The sequence below is a fragment of the Sus scrofa genome, chromosome 1, assembly GCF_000003025.6.
Source record: "Sus scrofa isolate TJ Tabasco breed Duroc chromosome 1, Sscrofa11.1, whole genome shotgun sequence".
NCBI classification, from domain to species: Eukaryota; Metazoa; Chordata; class Mammalia; order Artiodactyla; family Suidae; genus Sus; species Sus scrofa.
Genome location: NC_010443.5, coordinates 267761496 through 267774597, shown reverse-complemented (window position 1 = coordinate 267774597; position 13102 = coordinate 267761496). Strand labels below are relative to the sequence as shown.

The following is a 13102-nucleotide window of genomic DNA, read 5'->3' as shown; positions in this document are numbered from 1 at the left end:
CATTTTTTCTTGTGCTTGTTGGCCATCTGATTAGCCATATTTCAAGGGCTCAATAGCCACAGGTGGTTAGTGGCTTCGGTATCAGACAGCACAGATGCCTCCCTCCCTGCAGAAAGTGCTATTGGACAGTGCTGCACTAAACATTCTACCTCAGACCTGGATGCAGCCTTTTTTTTTTTTTTTTTTTTTTTTTTTTTTGGTCTTTTTGCTATTTCTTTGGGCTGCTCCCGCAGCATATGGAGGTTCCCAAGCTAGGGGTCGAATCGGAGCTGCAGCCACTGGCCTACGCCAGAGCCACAGCAATGCAAGATCCAATCGGCGTCTGCAACCTACACCACAGCTCACGACAACGCCGGATCGTTAACCCACTGAGCAAGGGCAGGGACCGAACCCGCAACCTCATGGTTCCTAGTTGGATTCGTTAACCACTGCGCCACGACGGGAACTCCTGGACGCAGCTTTTGACTCATCTTTCAGCCTCATTTCTTGGTACACTTCCCAACCTTCATGCTCCAGCAACAGGGTTGTAAGCATCAGAAGGGCAGAGATGCTGGTGCTCCCGGTCTAGCAGGGGAGAGTGTTACCCGGGTAATTACACAGATCAATGTATAGACTCAATACAGCACAGAGCTCAGCCTGGGGTTCAGGGAAGACTTCCCAGAAGGGGGTAAGCATATACTCAAAGAGTCAAAAAAAAAGACTATTCTAAGTAGAGAAAAGAGCGTGGTATGAGTAATGGCACAGATGAGAAATGGAGCATAAGGGAAGAATTACCAGCTGGTCAGGCATTTATTCATTCAACAGATAGTAACTGTCTGTGACTGAGTACTGCTGGAGCACCAAGGGTGAGGGGAGGTGCCCAGGGGCCTGGCACCTCAAATTCAGGGTCCTGTTTGTTTTTTTATCCCAGCAACTGAACCCTCTTTTCTGCCTCAAGGAGGGCCAGAGTGCCACTTCCTATCTCTCTTCCCTTCCCCTGCCCCAGTCCCCAGCTCAGCCCTGGGAGATGGCAGCTCCTGGGAGCGGGGAGGGGGGTCAGGCATGGGAAGGGCACAGTGGACTGTGTCCTAAGACCCTTCCAGCGGGCCAATGAGGTTGTGAATTTGAGAGGTGGAAGCATAAGGCAGGGAAGTGCAGTTGGGGGGCTGCTGGAGTATTCTAGAAGAGGCAAGGAACTGAAAACTGGGAGGGCCCACTTCGGCGACGCTGGTGCGGGAGCAGGCACTCCAAGTTAAGAAAATGCCCTCCGAGGGAAGGAATCTGGCCGAGCAGAGGGAGCGCCACCGAGCCGCCGGGGGAGGGCGTGTCTGCGGGGCAAGGTTCCAGGGAGGAGCGGACCCGAACACCTCAGGCGAGTCCCTCAGGCCAAAGGAAGCGGGCAGGAGGGCATCGGCACTCCTGGCAGAGGAGAGGCGTCGTCGGGTCAGAGGGGCAAGAGGGGCTGGGCATGCTGGCGGCCAACGGCCAGGACGGGCGGGGCCGTGAGGCAGCAGGTGTGCGTTACCTGCCCAGCGAGGACGGGGAGGCTGAAGCCGGCCTGGGTCTTGGGGAGCGGCGCAGAGAGACGCCCCGGAGGCGGGAGACCTACCTCCCCTTGACTTTAGAGGGGCTATTTCCCGACCTTGTCCTTGAGCACTTAGAAGCGGCGGGCACTTAGAAGGACCGCCTAGAGCCACGTCTTTGCTAGGGGCCTGCCGAGTGACCGACGCTTTGGGGGCGTCTCGAAGGGTCTGGATTCCCAGCCCTCGCCAGCTGCTTCTCTGGGGCGACCCCCCCCTCCCCCGCCACCGCACCTGCCGCTCGGGCGGCCCAGCCCCCTTCTATTCCCCGCCGCTGCGCTCAAGCTCTTAGCCGGATCCCCTCAGAGCCCCCCCAAACCCCGGCAGAGACCCTAGCCCGCGCCGCGGCCTCACAGCCCTCAGTCCCCCTCAGACCGCCACCCCCCACGTGGCCTGCTCTCCACTTCCGTCCCTCCCCGCCGCTGCCCTCCCGGGCCGCAGTACCTGGGGCTCTCGAAGCTGCACCCCCTGCGCCGCAGCGCCGCCCTCCTCTGCCGCAGGAGCGCAGCGGCCGCCCCGCCGGGCTCCGGCTCCATCGCCCCGGGCGGGGGCCGCGGGCTCGGGTGCACTCGGGTGGGCTCGGGCCTCGGCGGGGCTCGGCGGGCCGCTCAGCTCGCGCGCCGCAGCCCTCGCCCCGCCCCGCGCGCCTCCGCCCGGCCCAGGCCCCGCCCCGGCTCCGCCCCGAAGTTCAGTTCGGCCGGCTCCGCGCCCCTCAGTTGGGTCTAGGCCCCACCGCGACCCCGCCCTGAGACTCAGTCCAGCCCACTCTGTGCTCCTCAGCCGGGTCCAGACCCCGCCCCGGTTCCACCTTGAGCTGCCGCGCAGCCCACTCCTTGCAGCTCCGCCGGACCTAGGCCCCGCCCCAAGCCCCCGCCTCGAACTGCAGCCCCGCCCACTCCGCGCCCCTCCGCAGGGTCCGGGCCCCACCTCGGCTCCGCCCCCGCGCTCCAGCCACGCCCCTCCTGCACCTGCCCCGTGGGGTTCCCGGCGCCGGCTGTCAGCGCCTCTGGTAGGCGCTCAAGCCCAAAGGCCCATCTTGTCCTCTCCTCTGTACGGCCCACGGCCCCGCCCCTCCCACTCCTCGGTCCTCAGCACAGATCCAGGCCTCATCCACCTGCCCTCCCACCACTGAGCTCCCGCGCGGCCACCGCCCTCACACCAAGCGTCGGCTTCTTCGAGAGTCGCCCCTCCCCATCACAGTACCTCTCGGCCCTTTCTAACGCAACACCTCCTCTCTCTGGGGGCCGCCCTTTCTCGTGTCCCACCCAGAGGCATTGCCCAGCCTTTTCTTTCCGAAGCCCCCTAGACTGTGTGTGGGGGTCCCCCTCAAGCTCCCCGCCCTCCTCCACCCTTCCGAGACAGGGCCCCGCCCACAGCCCCGCCCCGCAGATGGCCCCACCCATTCCGCCTCTTCGAGGGTACTCTGGCCGGTGCCCCAGTACTGCGGCGGTCTTCGAGACGAAATAGGGATACTCCCGTACAGTCTGCGTTAGCTCGCAGATGAGGAGGTATTACTGTCTCCAGACGGCGTTTGGGGTGCCTGTCGCAGCGAGGCTGAAGGGCTGGAGCTTTGCAGGCTACCCGTTGTGGGCTCAGGTCTTGACTTCATCACTTTCCTGAACCACACTGTCCTCACCTCCTCCCAAGTCAGATGCATCCATCCCAGAGCCCTTGGACACTGCCCTGGAGCTGAGGGCAGCAGCCCCATCTGGGTAAAGCTGGGGGTCACTGTACCATATAAATCGTGAGGAGCTGGCGAGCTAGGGCTCCTCAGCCAGCAGGTCCTGTCCTAGCTAGCTAGGAAGGTGTGGCCATGGAGTCCTGGATGGGCTGGTGGAGCAGAGAGTCAGGTGTCTGTGTGTTCAGAAGCCTGAGCTTAGAGAATCGCCCACTACAGCTTTGGAAGACACTAGCTGGGAAAGTGAGGCAGGCAGGGCCGGGGGCCAAGGCCTGGTGCATAATCCCTTAGTAACTTCAAGGTGCTTTCCCAGAAGGCCTGGAATCTTTAGCTGCCACACATTCCAGCAGAGAGGCCACTCTGGAGAGAGAAGGCAGGGGAGAGGAAAAAATGGAGGGGGCTTTCCATTTCTCCTTCCCATCCCTTGAGACTCCACCTCGGTTTTCCCCTCGGGCTTCCGTGAGACAGTCCTTGTAAGTGCCCACTTTTCTTTCAAGCAAGCTAGAGTGGGTTTCTGAGTTTTGCCTGGCATCACCAACTCCCTCCAACCCATCTTTTCAGACTGGGATCCCATTACTCCCCCAAATCCTTTACTCAGTGAGACTGGATTGCCTGCTTCCCCAGCCTCATCTTGCTCCTCCTTTGCGTCTTCCTCCACCACCACCCACCACGTGTTTAGCCAACTCTAAAATAAATCTCCAAATGGCCCTGCCTGCTAAAGCTTCCCCAAATCCCCCACGTCCCTCTTGAGTGCCCACAGCACTGCCTCTGCCCCTTCCTAAAGGCACTGCTCCTGCATTCTATTTACGTTCTAGTAGGGTCTTAGCTGGGTGTCCACACCTCCTTCACGTCTGTGTCTGGCACAGCAACTGTTGGCTATGTGGATGCACCTGACTTTAATAAATTAAGCAATATTCATTGGAAAACATTTAATTGCAAAGTAAACAAAAAGGTTTATACACTAAAGTATTTAATTAGTGAAACAAGTATTATCAGTGTAACAAGCTGAAAAATACAGCAACTTGATACAAGACTGAGGTAACAAAATACTTCACCGAAAATCTAAATAATCCCACAGAGGATGGATGGTCAGTGGTTACTGCGGATGAGACAATTCACAAGAATTAGGGAATGTCCTTATACAACTGCATGCAGGGGGTTCTGCTGGAAAAAAGAAAAAAAAAAAAGAAAAGAAAAGAAACAGCCTGGGAGAGTGCAACAGATTGAACAAGAAACGAATTAAAATGTAAAAACTGATTTTCAACTTCCTTTGGAGAATACATAAGGAATTGAAAACTACTCTATGCCACATTTTGAAGGCTAAGTGGAATACCATGCATTTTGGCACAAAACGTATGAAAAATGATACCTTACTAATGACTCAATCACTATTGTTTCATTGCCGAATGGTCACAGTCGTTCAGAAACGGACAGAGAGATGAATGCGGATAGAATCACAGGTCTCCATCGCTGCTGCTGTGAGCAGGGGTTGGGGGCTGCGAGGGGGTCCACGGTACGAGTTCTCAACACCCAAGAAAACGCAGCTCTGGTTCACGCGGTACTTGTCTTTTAATATTGGGATTGGCACCAACAAAGCCTCTGAAGTCACTCTGGGAACAGTGCGACCTCACTCTCTCATCCCACCGTGGAGGTCTCAACACGCCCAGCCATAGCTCTGGGCCTGGCTGTTCTCTGCCAACCAGCCACTCGCCCAGCAACTGAACTCGCAGATCAGGAGCTGTTCCGTCTGCTGAGCCTTTTGAAGCCTTTCTGGAAGCATCTGCATAGGGTTTCTACCCAGCACTAGAAGAGAGGCGGGTCTTGCTAGGAGAGAGGAAATGGCGTGGCGAGGACTATCTAGTCGTTGCGGGGTCAGCTCCACGAGGGCAGGGAATTGGTCTTGTTCTCAGCCATTTCTATCCTGGGCAGAGCCTGGCACACAGGAAGCACTCACGAGAGATAAGGGGTGGACGCGTAGGTGGTCTTATACAGAGGATCTGTTATTTCGAGGGACTCTCGCAGGTGTTTTGTTTTCTTCTTTTTAAAGCATGACATCGCCCAACATGTCAGAAATGACGTGGGGCGGGTTAAAGTGATGTATGGAGTCACGAAAAATAAGAGGTTGTGTTTTTAACAGGGTTCATCTGGTTCGAAGCATCAGAAATCTGGGGCTAGAGCTCGAGACACGACCTGTGGAAGGAAAATGGACCCTGCTTGCAAATAGCTTCCCGTTTTCATAGACCATTTTTCCACCTGTAAAATGACATCCTGAAAGATACACTTCCTGGGCCTGGGCGGTGGGACAAAGACAATGCAGGAAATACTGGCCATAGTGGTAAGAAAACAAAAACACTTTATAAATTCAGTTGGCAAGAGGTCTTTCGTCAGCAGAATCCCTTCAAGCGTCTCCTCTTTGGGGTCCACGGGGGACAGGGTGGCGAACGGGTTTCTTCGGCGGGGGAGGGAGATCAGTCTCCCGCTCCGCACACTCAGAGCAATGTTTTTGCTGCTTTCCAACAAATCCATGCTCCGCAGAGTTTCAGTTGTCAGAACGCACTTGGCTGACTTGGAGTTACACACGTGTTTGACCGAGAGGGGTGAAGATTCCTCCCGGGCAGAGCGTGTGCTGCTCTTGGGGCACTGGGAGCAGAGCAGCTCCCTACTCCAGTTTGCAGACGGCCTTCGGTAATGTTCACTCTGGGGTGCCACCATCTCTTTACTTAAAAAGGTACAACATATGCATACGAGACACATCACCTTCAATGCTTACATAGACACTTGTGCACTATGGAGAGTCAACGAGCAAAGACCGAGAAATACTTCCTTCCAGGGTGAGAGTCCACCTGGGGACCCTCCCCTTTGAGGTTTGTGCCTACCCACCCCTACCCCCCACCCCCACCCCCCGGCCCCAGTGTCCCAGCCTTGCAAGCCCCCTCACCTGCAGCTTGAGGGACAAACCCACACTTAGCACTTAACTCACAATGCTTGGCCTTGAGTCCCTGCTGGGAGAGCCAAGTGCCTTAGAGCCACGTCTGGGGGACTCTTGTGATAAGTTTTAGGTTCTTACTGGTTCTACAAGAGTCCGAGCTAAGAATGTTTCTGGGAGGGGAGGTGGGTTCAATCTCAATTAGTTGAGAAGACTAAACACTTTGAAAAGAATTGCAATTGTGCTATTTCAAAAAGAGGCTCAGAGGGACACCTCTGTGAAAGATGAGGAAACTCGACAGGGCAGGAAATTGACTTAGTGGAGCCTGAAATTTTTTGGATGGGCTTCTATAATATTTCATGTCAGAAAAACCAGGACAGTTTAAAGAGTAGAGAAACTCAAGGAAAAGAAGTAGCCCATGTTCCAGTCTCGCACTTTCATTCAAACTTAGGACTTAAAAAAAAAAGTTAACAGGTAGAGTCGGATTCAGTGCAGATTAAAAGGTTAACACTGCGTGGTTCTGGGAGAGGTGCTGGAGTGTTTGGTGTATTCCCTCAGCCTCTTAATGCCTCTGCAGCAGCTGTAGGTATGACTTAGGTGCATGCGTGCGTGCGTGTGACCCCAACTGTGACAGGGTGTGCAAAGCACCGATGGCCCAAGTTTGATGCATCAGCTTTTACCATCTGGAGTTTCTCCTGGCACGAAAGTATTCTAGACGTTGCTCCAAAGTTACTGAGCACAGCAAGGCTCAACCACAAAATAAGATCCTGATGACAACTACTTTTCTCACCAATCCTTGAATTTTCAGAAAAACTGCCACTAGATCAAAAGACAGTGGTGGGTCCTTTGGGAGTTTTTAAGTTGACCTATTACAGTTTATGGGTTAAGACGTTGTTTCAAAACATCGTGTCCAGCAACTCTTAAGAATAGTTTGGTGTCTGATCAGTGTGAGCTCTGAGACCACGATAGCGACAAGGACCCAGGAATTCAGTCTCTTTCAGAAAGTCATTAAGGGTTTCTTTCTGAGAATTAGGACACCCAGATTCAAAAGAGGCGGGAGGAGGATGGAGGAGGGAGAGCGAGGGAGGGAAGGAAAGGGGGAAGGGCTGGGGGGAGATGCTATGGTGATAAAGCTACCTGCAATAAAGCTAATGTTTATTCATGATTTTCAAGAAAATGTATTTGTGCAAAATAAAAGTCACTTAAAAATATGACAGAGTGACACATGAAGGACACTGTTCACATCAAGAGCTCTTTTAGCTGAAAGCAGAACTCAGGCGGTGGGTCACTCCCCAGGGCTTTGCTCTCTCGTCACCGCAGTCATCAACAATTGTGCCCTTAGACTTGGACGATGGAGAACTTGCTGGTGACTGTGTTTGGGGCAAGAGTGGGGGAGCTTAAGGCCTCAGTGTCACTCAGCTCCCCAGTGTAATCAGGAATCCTAGCAGCCCCGCCCTGGCAGTGGAGGCAAAGGGGTGGGGGGTGGGGGGGGCCGGTGCAGCCGGTCACGTCACCAGGTGCAGGTGCCGCCTCTAGAAGCTGGGAAAAAGCATCACAACTTTCCATTCTGGCACAGGGCGTTGGGGGGCGGGGGGGGGGGGAGCAGGGCCTTCAAGCCCTGTCGGGGAGGGGCTGGGAGGAAGCTAGCAGGCCAGCCGCCGGCCCAGTCCACAGTCCGGAAGCCAGGTTCTGTCTCAGAAGAGCCGAGATCAACAAGGCCTGGAAGGGCCCCGGGGGCCCAGGGAGCAAGCCTTCCAGATGAATAGCACCCATAGGAACAGAAAACAAGACACAATTTAAGGCATTGTTTGTTTACAGTAAAAGAACGCGAGGGACCCTTAACACAGGAGGCATCTGGGCTCACTCTGACCTTCCTTGGCGGACGAGTCGGTTGCGTTAGGTTAAAGCAGCGCCTGCCTCAAAGAGGATGAAGTGTGTGACGTCACAAGTCTTGTGCCAAAATGCATGTTTCTCGGAGAGGTCACTCTGGCTCGCACGCATACAGACACAGCACGCACACACAGAGGACGCTTCCGGGTTTATACAAAATCTGAGGCAGCCCTGGGGGCGAGCGACCCCGCACACGGGGGGTGTAAAAAGCCAGTTCCCCAGCCTGTCCCTTCCCTCCGGCCCCTCGCGGGGGCACGCCGTCCACTCTTTTGTGCAGGAGAAAGCACTGGGGACCCAACGTGGGCCAGATGCTCTCTGGTCGCAGCAGCAGCTGGTGGACAGATGAAGGCCCAGAGAGGGAGGGCGGGGTGTAGAGTTTGGGGACCACGGCCCCGTGAGGTGGCGCTGCAGGATGGGGGTCAGGAGGGTTGCTGGGGGTCAGCAGGTGGACCCTGCACCGGCGGAGCCCTCTGGACTGTGAGGCCGCAGCCGCGTGCCCTCCAGTCCGGCTGTGAGTCTCCCAACACCCCGCCAACAGCCTTGTGTCCGGGACCTGCGCTCGGCCACCAGTCCCAGGCTGGGCTCCCAGAAGCCTCTGAAGTCACGCGAAGTCCCGCAGAGACTTACTCGAATGACATAAGGTTTGCAGGTACCTAGGAGAGAAAGCTCAGCCTCTTGTCAAGGTTCCGACCTTTTTCCGAGGGAAGGGAGCATCCCTAAGGGAAGGAGGGCTCAGGCCTTTCCCAGTCAGCCTATGGGTGAGCGTGGGTGGGGGGGATTGGGGGGGTTGGGGGGGCGGGCCAACAGCAACAGCCACCATTGGTTAAGGGGCTGCTATGGGCCAGGCAGGGCTCTGAGCGCTTCCTCTGCATTGGGTCCTCACTACAACCCCAAGAGGCAGGTTTTGGAATTGTCCCCATTAGAAAGATGAGGAAACTGAGGCTTAGAGAGGCGAAGGCCACAGCGGGTAAGTGACAGGGCTAAGACACCAGAGCCCACGCTCTCAGCCACTATCCTTGAGTCAAAGTACGAGCACATTTGGAGTGAAGAGTTAACCAACCCTGCAGGACAAGCATATGCCTCTGGAGGAGAAACTATTGGGAGAAGGTGGTGGCTGGAAGATGGCAGCAGGTGGCAGATGGCAGCTCCAGGAGAAGGAGGAAGTTTGGGGTTATGGGGAACCCCAAGACCTTCCCAGAGCTGTGTCCTCAGGACCAGATCCCAGCTCCCTTTCCTGGAGGGACCACCAGCCCCAAGATCAGGGTGTTTCTCCTTCTCCTCAAAGCTGCTAATACGCCCCCAGGCCCAGGCCTCCTCCTCCAGTCCTGCCGTGGGGTTCCAGGAAATTTGTTAAGAAGCAATTTCATCAAAAACAAATCCATCTTGCTGTCAATTTGGTCAAAATGTTGAACTGGAAAAAAAAAAATGCATCTCCTTGCACCAGGAGACAGTTATAAGAACGGTCACAGTAGCACTGTTCAAAATAGCAAAAAGCCGGAAGTCATTCTTGGGATCGTGGGGACGGAAGAATTGATTTTAAAAAATCATTACGAATAGATGAATGACAGCTACACACATTGACACAAATGAATCTTAGGAATATACCATAGCAGAAAAGCAAGTCACAGAAGAGAATCTATCGTTATGGTTCTATTTATAAAAAAGTTTTTAAAAAGCTACCCCAGACAATACATTGAGTCAAACAGATGTGTAAACATTTTAAAGGAGCAGTAAACAACAAATCAGGAGAGTGGTTAGGGGGCCCAGGTGGGCAGGATGGAGACAGAAGTAGGAAGAAGCCCCCTGGGAGAGGGTGTTCCCAGGCCTGGGGAGGTGCCTTCAGGCCTGACAGGGGGTACACGGGTGTTTGCTTTATTGCTGTGGCTCACACCTTATGGGTGTGCTATAAATAAGGCTTAAGTGTATTCAGTGTCAGTACATACAATTTTAGGACATGCAATTCCACAAAAGGAGAAAAATCCTAGTCACTGAGGTTTTCTACGGGAGGAGATGCATTTCTGTAACGCCCTTCATTGCACCGCCTTGTATGCCGTCGGGGCCATCACAGGCATGTACAGGCCTTGTTTAAATACTCCTCTATTTGGTTGTTGCCAACTTTTTGCTGCTACATACAGCACAGAGTTGGAGTATTTGGTTGAAGGCAACTTAGAAATAAAAAGGGAAAAGAGTAGGAAAAAAAATAGAAGATCCTTTCCCGTAGGTCTAAAAACTAGACAAAAATACTTAAATGTTGCAAAACCTCGCCATGGTACCCCACATTTGCCATACATGAAATTCAGGCCATTTGTCCTTCTGACCAAGCACCTCTGCCCAGTGGGTCTGACCCAGTTCCCCGCAACCTGCTGCTACCCTCAAGAGGGACAGTGGACTCCCGCTCAGGGCAACCGTGCCTGCTCCCAGCTCCCCCGGCCCTGCTGTCACCATGGGGCAGATACCAACACCCTGCCTCTCTTTCCACCCCACCATCTGTCTGGCTCATCTCAGGGCTTCGAACAGCCCTGTCACTCAGCAGAGCCACCTGTGTGTGGCAGGGGAGCTCCTGTGAGCTGTGCTCTCAGAGTGGCCCTCAGAGCTAAGGAGGGCCTCAGGCAGGCAAGGCGACACCTGAGCGGAGAAGGTCAGAGGGCTGGTCCTCTTTTAATGTGACCTGAAGTGGTCCCGTGTACATCACCTTGAGGTGACCGTCAACCAAAGACCCTGGTCTCCCCCTCATGGACACGGGCAATTATATTTGTTTAATGCACAAAATACACTCTAGAATTATAGGTTGTTTTTTTTGTTTTCTTTTGCTTTTGTTTGTTTGTTTTTGCTTTTTAGGGCCATACCCACGGCATAGGCAAGTTCCCAGGCTAGGGGCTGAATCAGAGCTGTAGCTGCCAGCCTACACCACAGCCACAGCAACGCCAGATCCTTAACCCACTGGGCAAGGCCAGGGATCGAACCCGCGTCCTCATGGATACTGGTCGGGTTCGTAACCCACTGAGCCATAACGGGAACTCCTGAATTGTAGTTTCTTGTACATCATTCATTTCAAAAATATTATGGGCACCAACGTGCAGACAATACACGTGCATGTGCATTTTAATACACATGAGGTCGCCCTGATGTGTGTTTTTCTGCTTTGCGTTTTGACTTATGTCTTGGGGCACCTTTCAGGTCATCCTGCACAGACCCGCCTTCACCTTTCTAATCAGGGCTGGCACAGCAAGGATTTGCTGAGCGTCACCGAGGTTTCCAGGTGTTTTCTCCTTTCTGTCAAGGACACTGCTGCAGTGAACATTCTCAAGCACGCACCTGCGTGTGCACATATGAGCGTTTGCCTTGGAGAAATCCCTAGCAAGTGCGTGGAGGGACTCAGATGCAATTTATTTTGAGCTTCCCTGTGGAACTTAGGTTTACCTCTGTATCGGGCTTGTGCTACCATTTTCGTTTATCAAGAACATTCTGCTAATTCTGCCATCTAGCTTCTTACCATGATTGGATCATAGTTTCATAGTTTGATTAGCTTGTCAGCTATATCCTCATCTATGTTACAGATGAAAATCGTGCATGGGCCCAAACTGAGTACAGAATCATGGAATACCTTCCCCCTGGAGAACCGCTCTGAGGGGCCAAGTCTGTGACTGTGCTGTGACCGGCGCAGCCGCAGCCCCTGCCCTCCTGGCCCACATGCCTGATGGGAACTCGCCTTTGCTGAGACCTCGGAGCGGCTGCCTCCCCGACTGAAGAGAGGGACCCAGGTCCCCTGCCCCTTCTTCTGGCTGACCCCTGGGGAACGGGTCAGGGAAGCTTAGGGACAGGAGGACCCGTCCTGGCACCAGCAGCTCACATGCTGCCCACCTGAGCCGCAGTGGGCAGCAAGCTCCAGCCTGTCCCCCACGGGCCTCCTCTCCTCTCACAGGCCTGGACAACGAGGCTGCTTCCAGGCCTTTGGCTGGACGGCGGGAGGCTGAGCAAGTCAGAGGCTCCCTGGACGTGTGCAGTGGGCAGAGTTGGAGCAGCAGGTACAGACATTAGTGTCAGGCGGAACTCAGTGAGCGCTCACTAACCACGGGGCCTTCCACAAGGGCCTGCCACTTTCTGAGCCTCAGTGTCCTCAGCATAGCACGGGGACAGTAAGAACCTGCCTCACAGGGATGTTGGGAGGATTCGGCCAATGCCCTCACCGAAAGCATTTTGCCTTAAGCCTGGTCCTGGGAGGAGTGGTGATGGGAGAGGGATCCGAGCCTCCAGCCAGGCCAGGCAGAGCAGAGGGGCCATGGGTTCAGACATGCTGAGGAGCTGGAGAGCTCTATTCATCAGCAGCTGTTGTTGGCGCTCAACAAACTAGCTATTATTGTTATTACTATTATTACTACTCCTAAGGGAATGGGGAGGGGTGGAATGGGTTGGAATATGCCCAGGAATGCACTCTTGGGGTGGGGGGGGGAATGACTTCAACAGATGCAGGAGCCTGCTCCTGGGAACGCCATCCCACCTGCCACCTGTCTCTGATGGATGTTTCCGTGGCATTTCCCTGAGTGGGAAAGACACAGGGGCCCGATTCGAAGTTCTAATCTGAAGCTGGCTTAGGTCCAAGCTCAGCAGGGGGTCCCCCACGGCACGGGAAAGGCTAATCAAAAGAGGGGCCCCGGGAGCCTAGCGATGGGCTCTGCGGGCATGAGGGAGCCTTGTTTTCTATGGACCCTTAGTCACGGGGGTGGGAGAGGGAATTTTGGGTGATAAGCAGGACTTGGGTGGCGTTACCTGAGGCCTGTTGCTTTTACACGCATCGTCCAAATGCTTGTGCCACAGTATTGCGTGAAATCGGGAACCGGTCTGGAACTTGTAAACATTGCCTGGCGGGTAGAAAAACCAGGGTTAAGATTCCTCGTGCGCAGTGGTTACGAATCCGACAGAACCATGAGGTGCGGTTCGGTCCTGCCTGCTCAGTGGGTTAACGATCGGCGTGCGTGAGCTGTGGTGTAGGTGCAGACGCGACTCGGATCCGGTGCTGTGGCTCGGGTAGGCGGTGGCTCAGCTCCGCTA

The 13102-nt window shown here is 54.6% G+C and overlaps 2 protein-coding genes across 22 annotated transcripts in view; both read right to left on the bottom strand.

The window, feature by feature from the left end:
- The window catches only part of GARNL3 (GTPase activating Rap/RanGAP domain like 3), a 150324-nt gene extending 148134 nt beyond the window's left edge, over positions 1 to 2190 (bottom strand). The window contains exon 1 of the mRNA XM_021069215.1: positions 2004 to 2190. Coding sequence (XP_020924874.1) covers positions 2004 to 2095 — 92 coding nt within the window. The 5' untranslated portion in view covers positions 2096 to 2190. The remainder of the gene's footprint in view (positions 1 to 2003) is intronic.
- RALGPS1 (Ral GEF with PH domain and SH3 binding motif 1) overlaps positions 4154 to 13102 on the bottom strand; it is a 333379-nt gene continuing 324430 nt past the window's right edge. For 19 of the 21 annotated variants that reach the window (XR_002337608.1, XR_002337607.1, XM_021069060.1 and 16 more), the window contains 2 exons: positions 12821 to 12912; positions 7959 to 8706 (listed from right to left, as the gene is read on the bottom strand). Coding sequence is in view for 19 of the 21 variants with exons in the window: in XM_021069060.1 (XP_020924719.1) it covers positions 8677 to 8706; positions 12821 to 12912 (122 nt within the window). In the remaining 2 variants the exon portion in view is untranslated. Of the gene's footprint in view, positions 8707 to 12820; positions 12913 to 13102 lie in introns of all 21 variants that reach the window. The other 2 variants (XM_021069114.1, XM_021069093.1) reach the window with 1 other exon arrangement.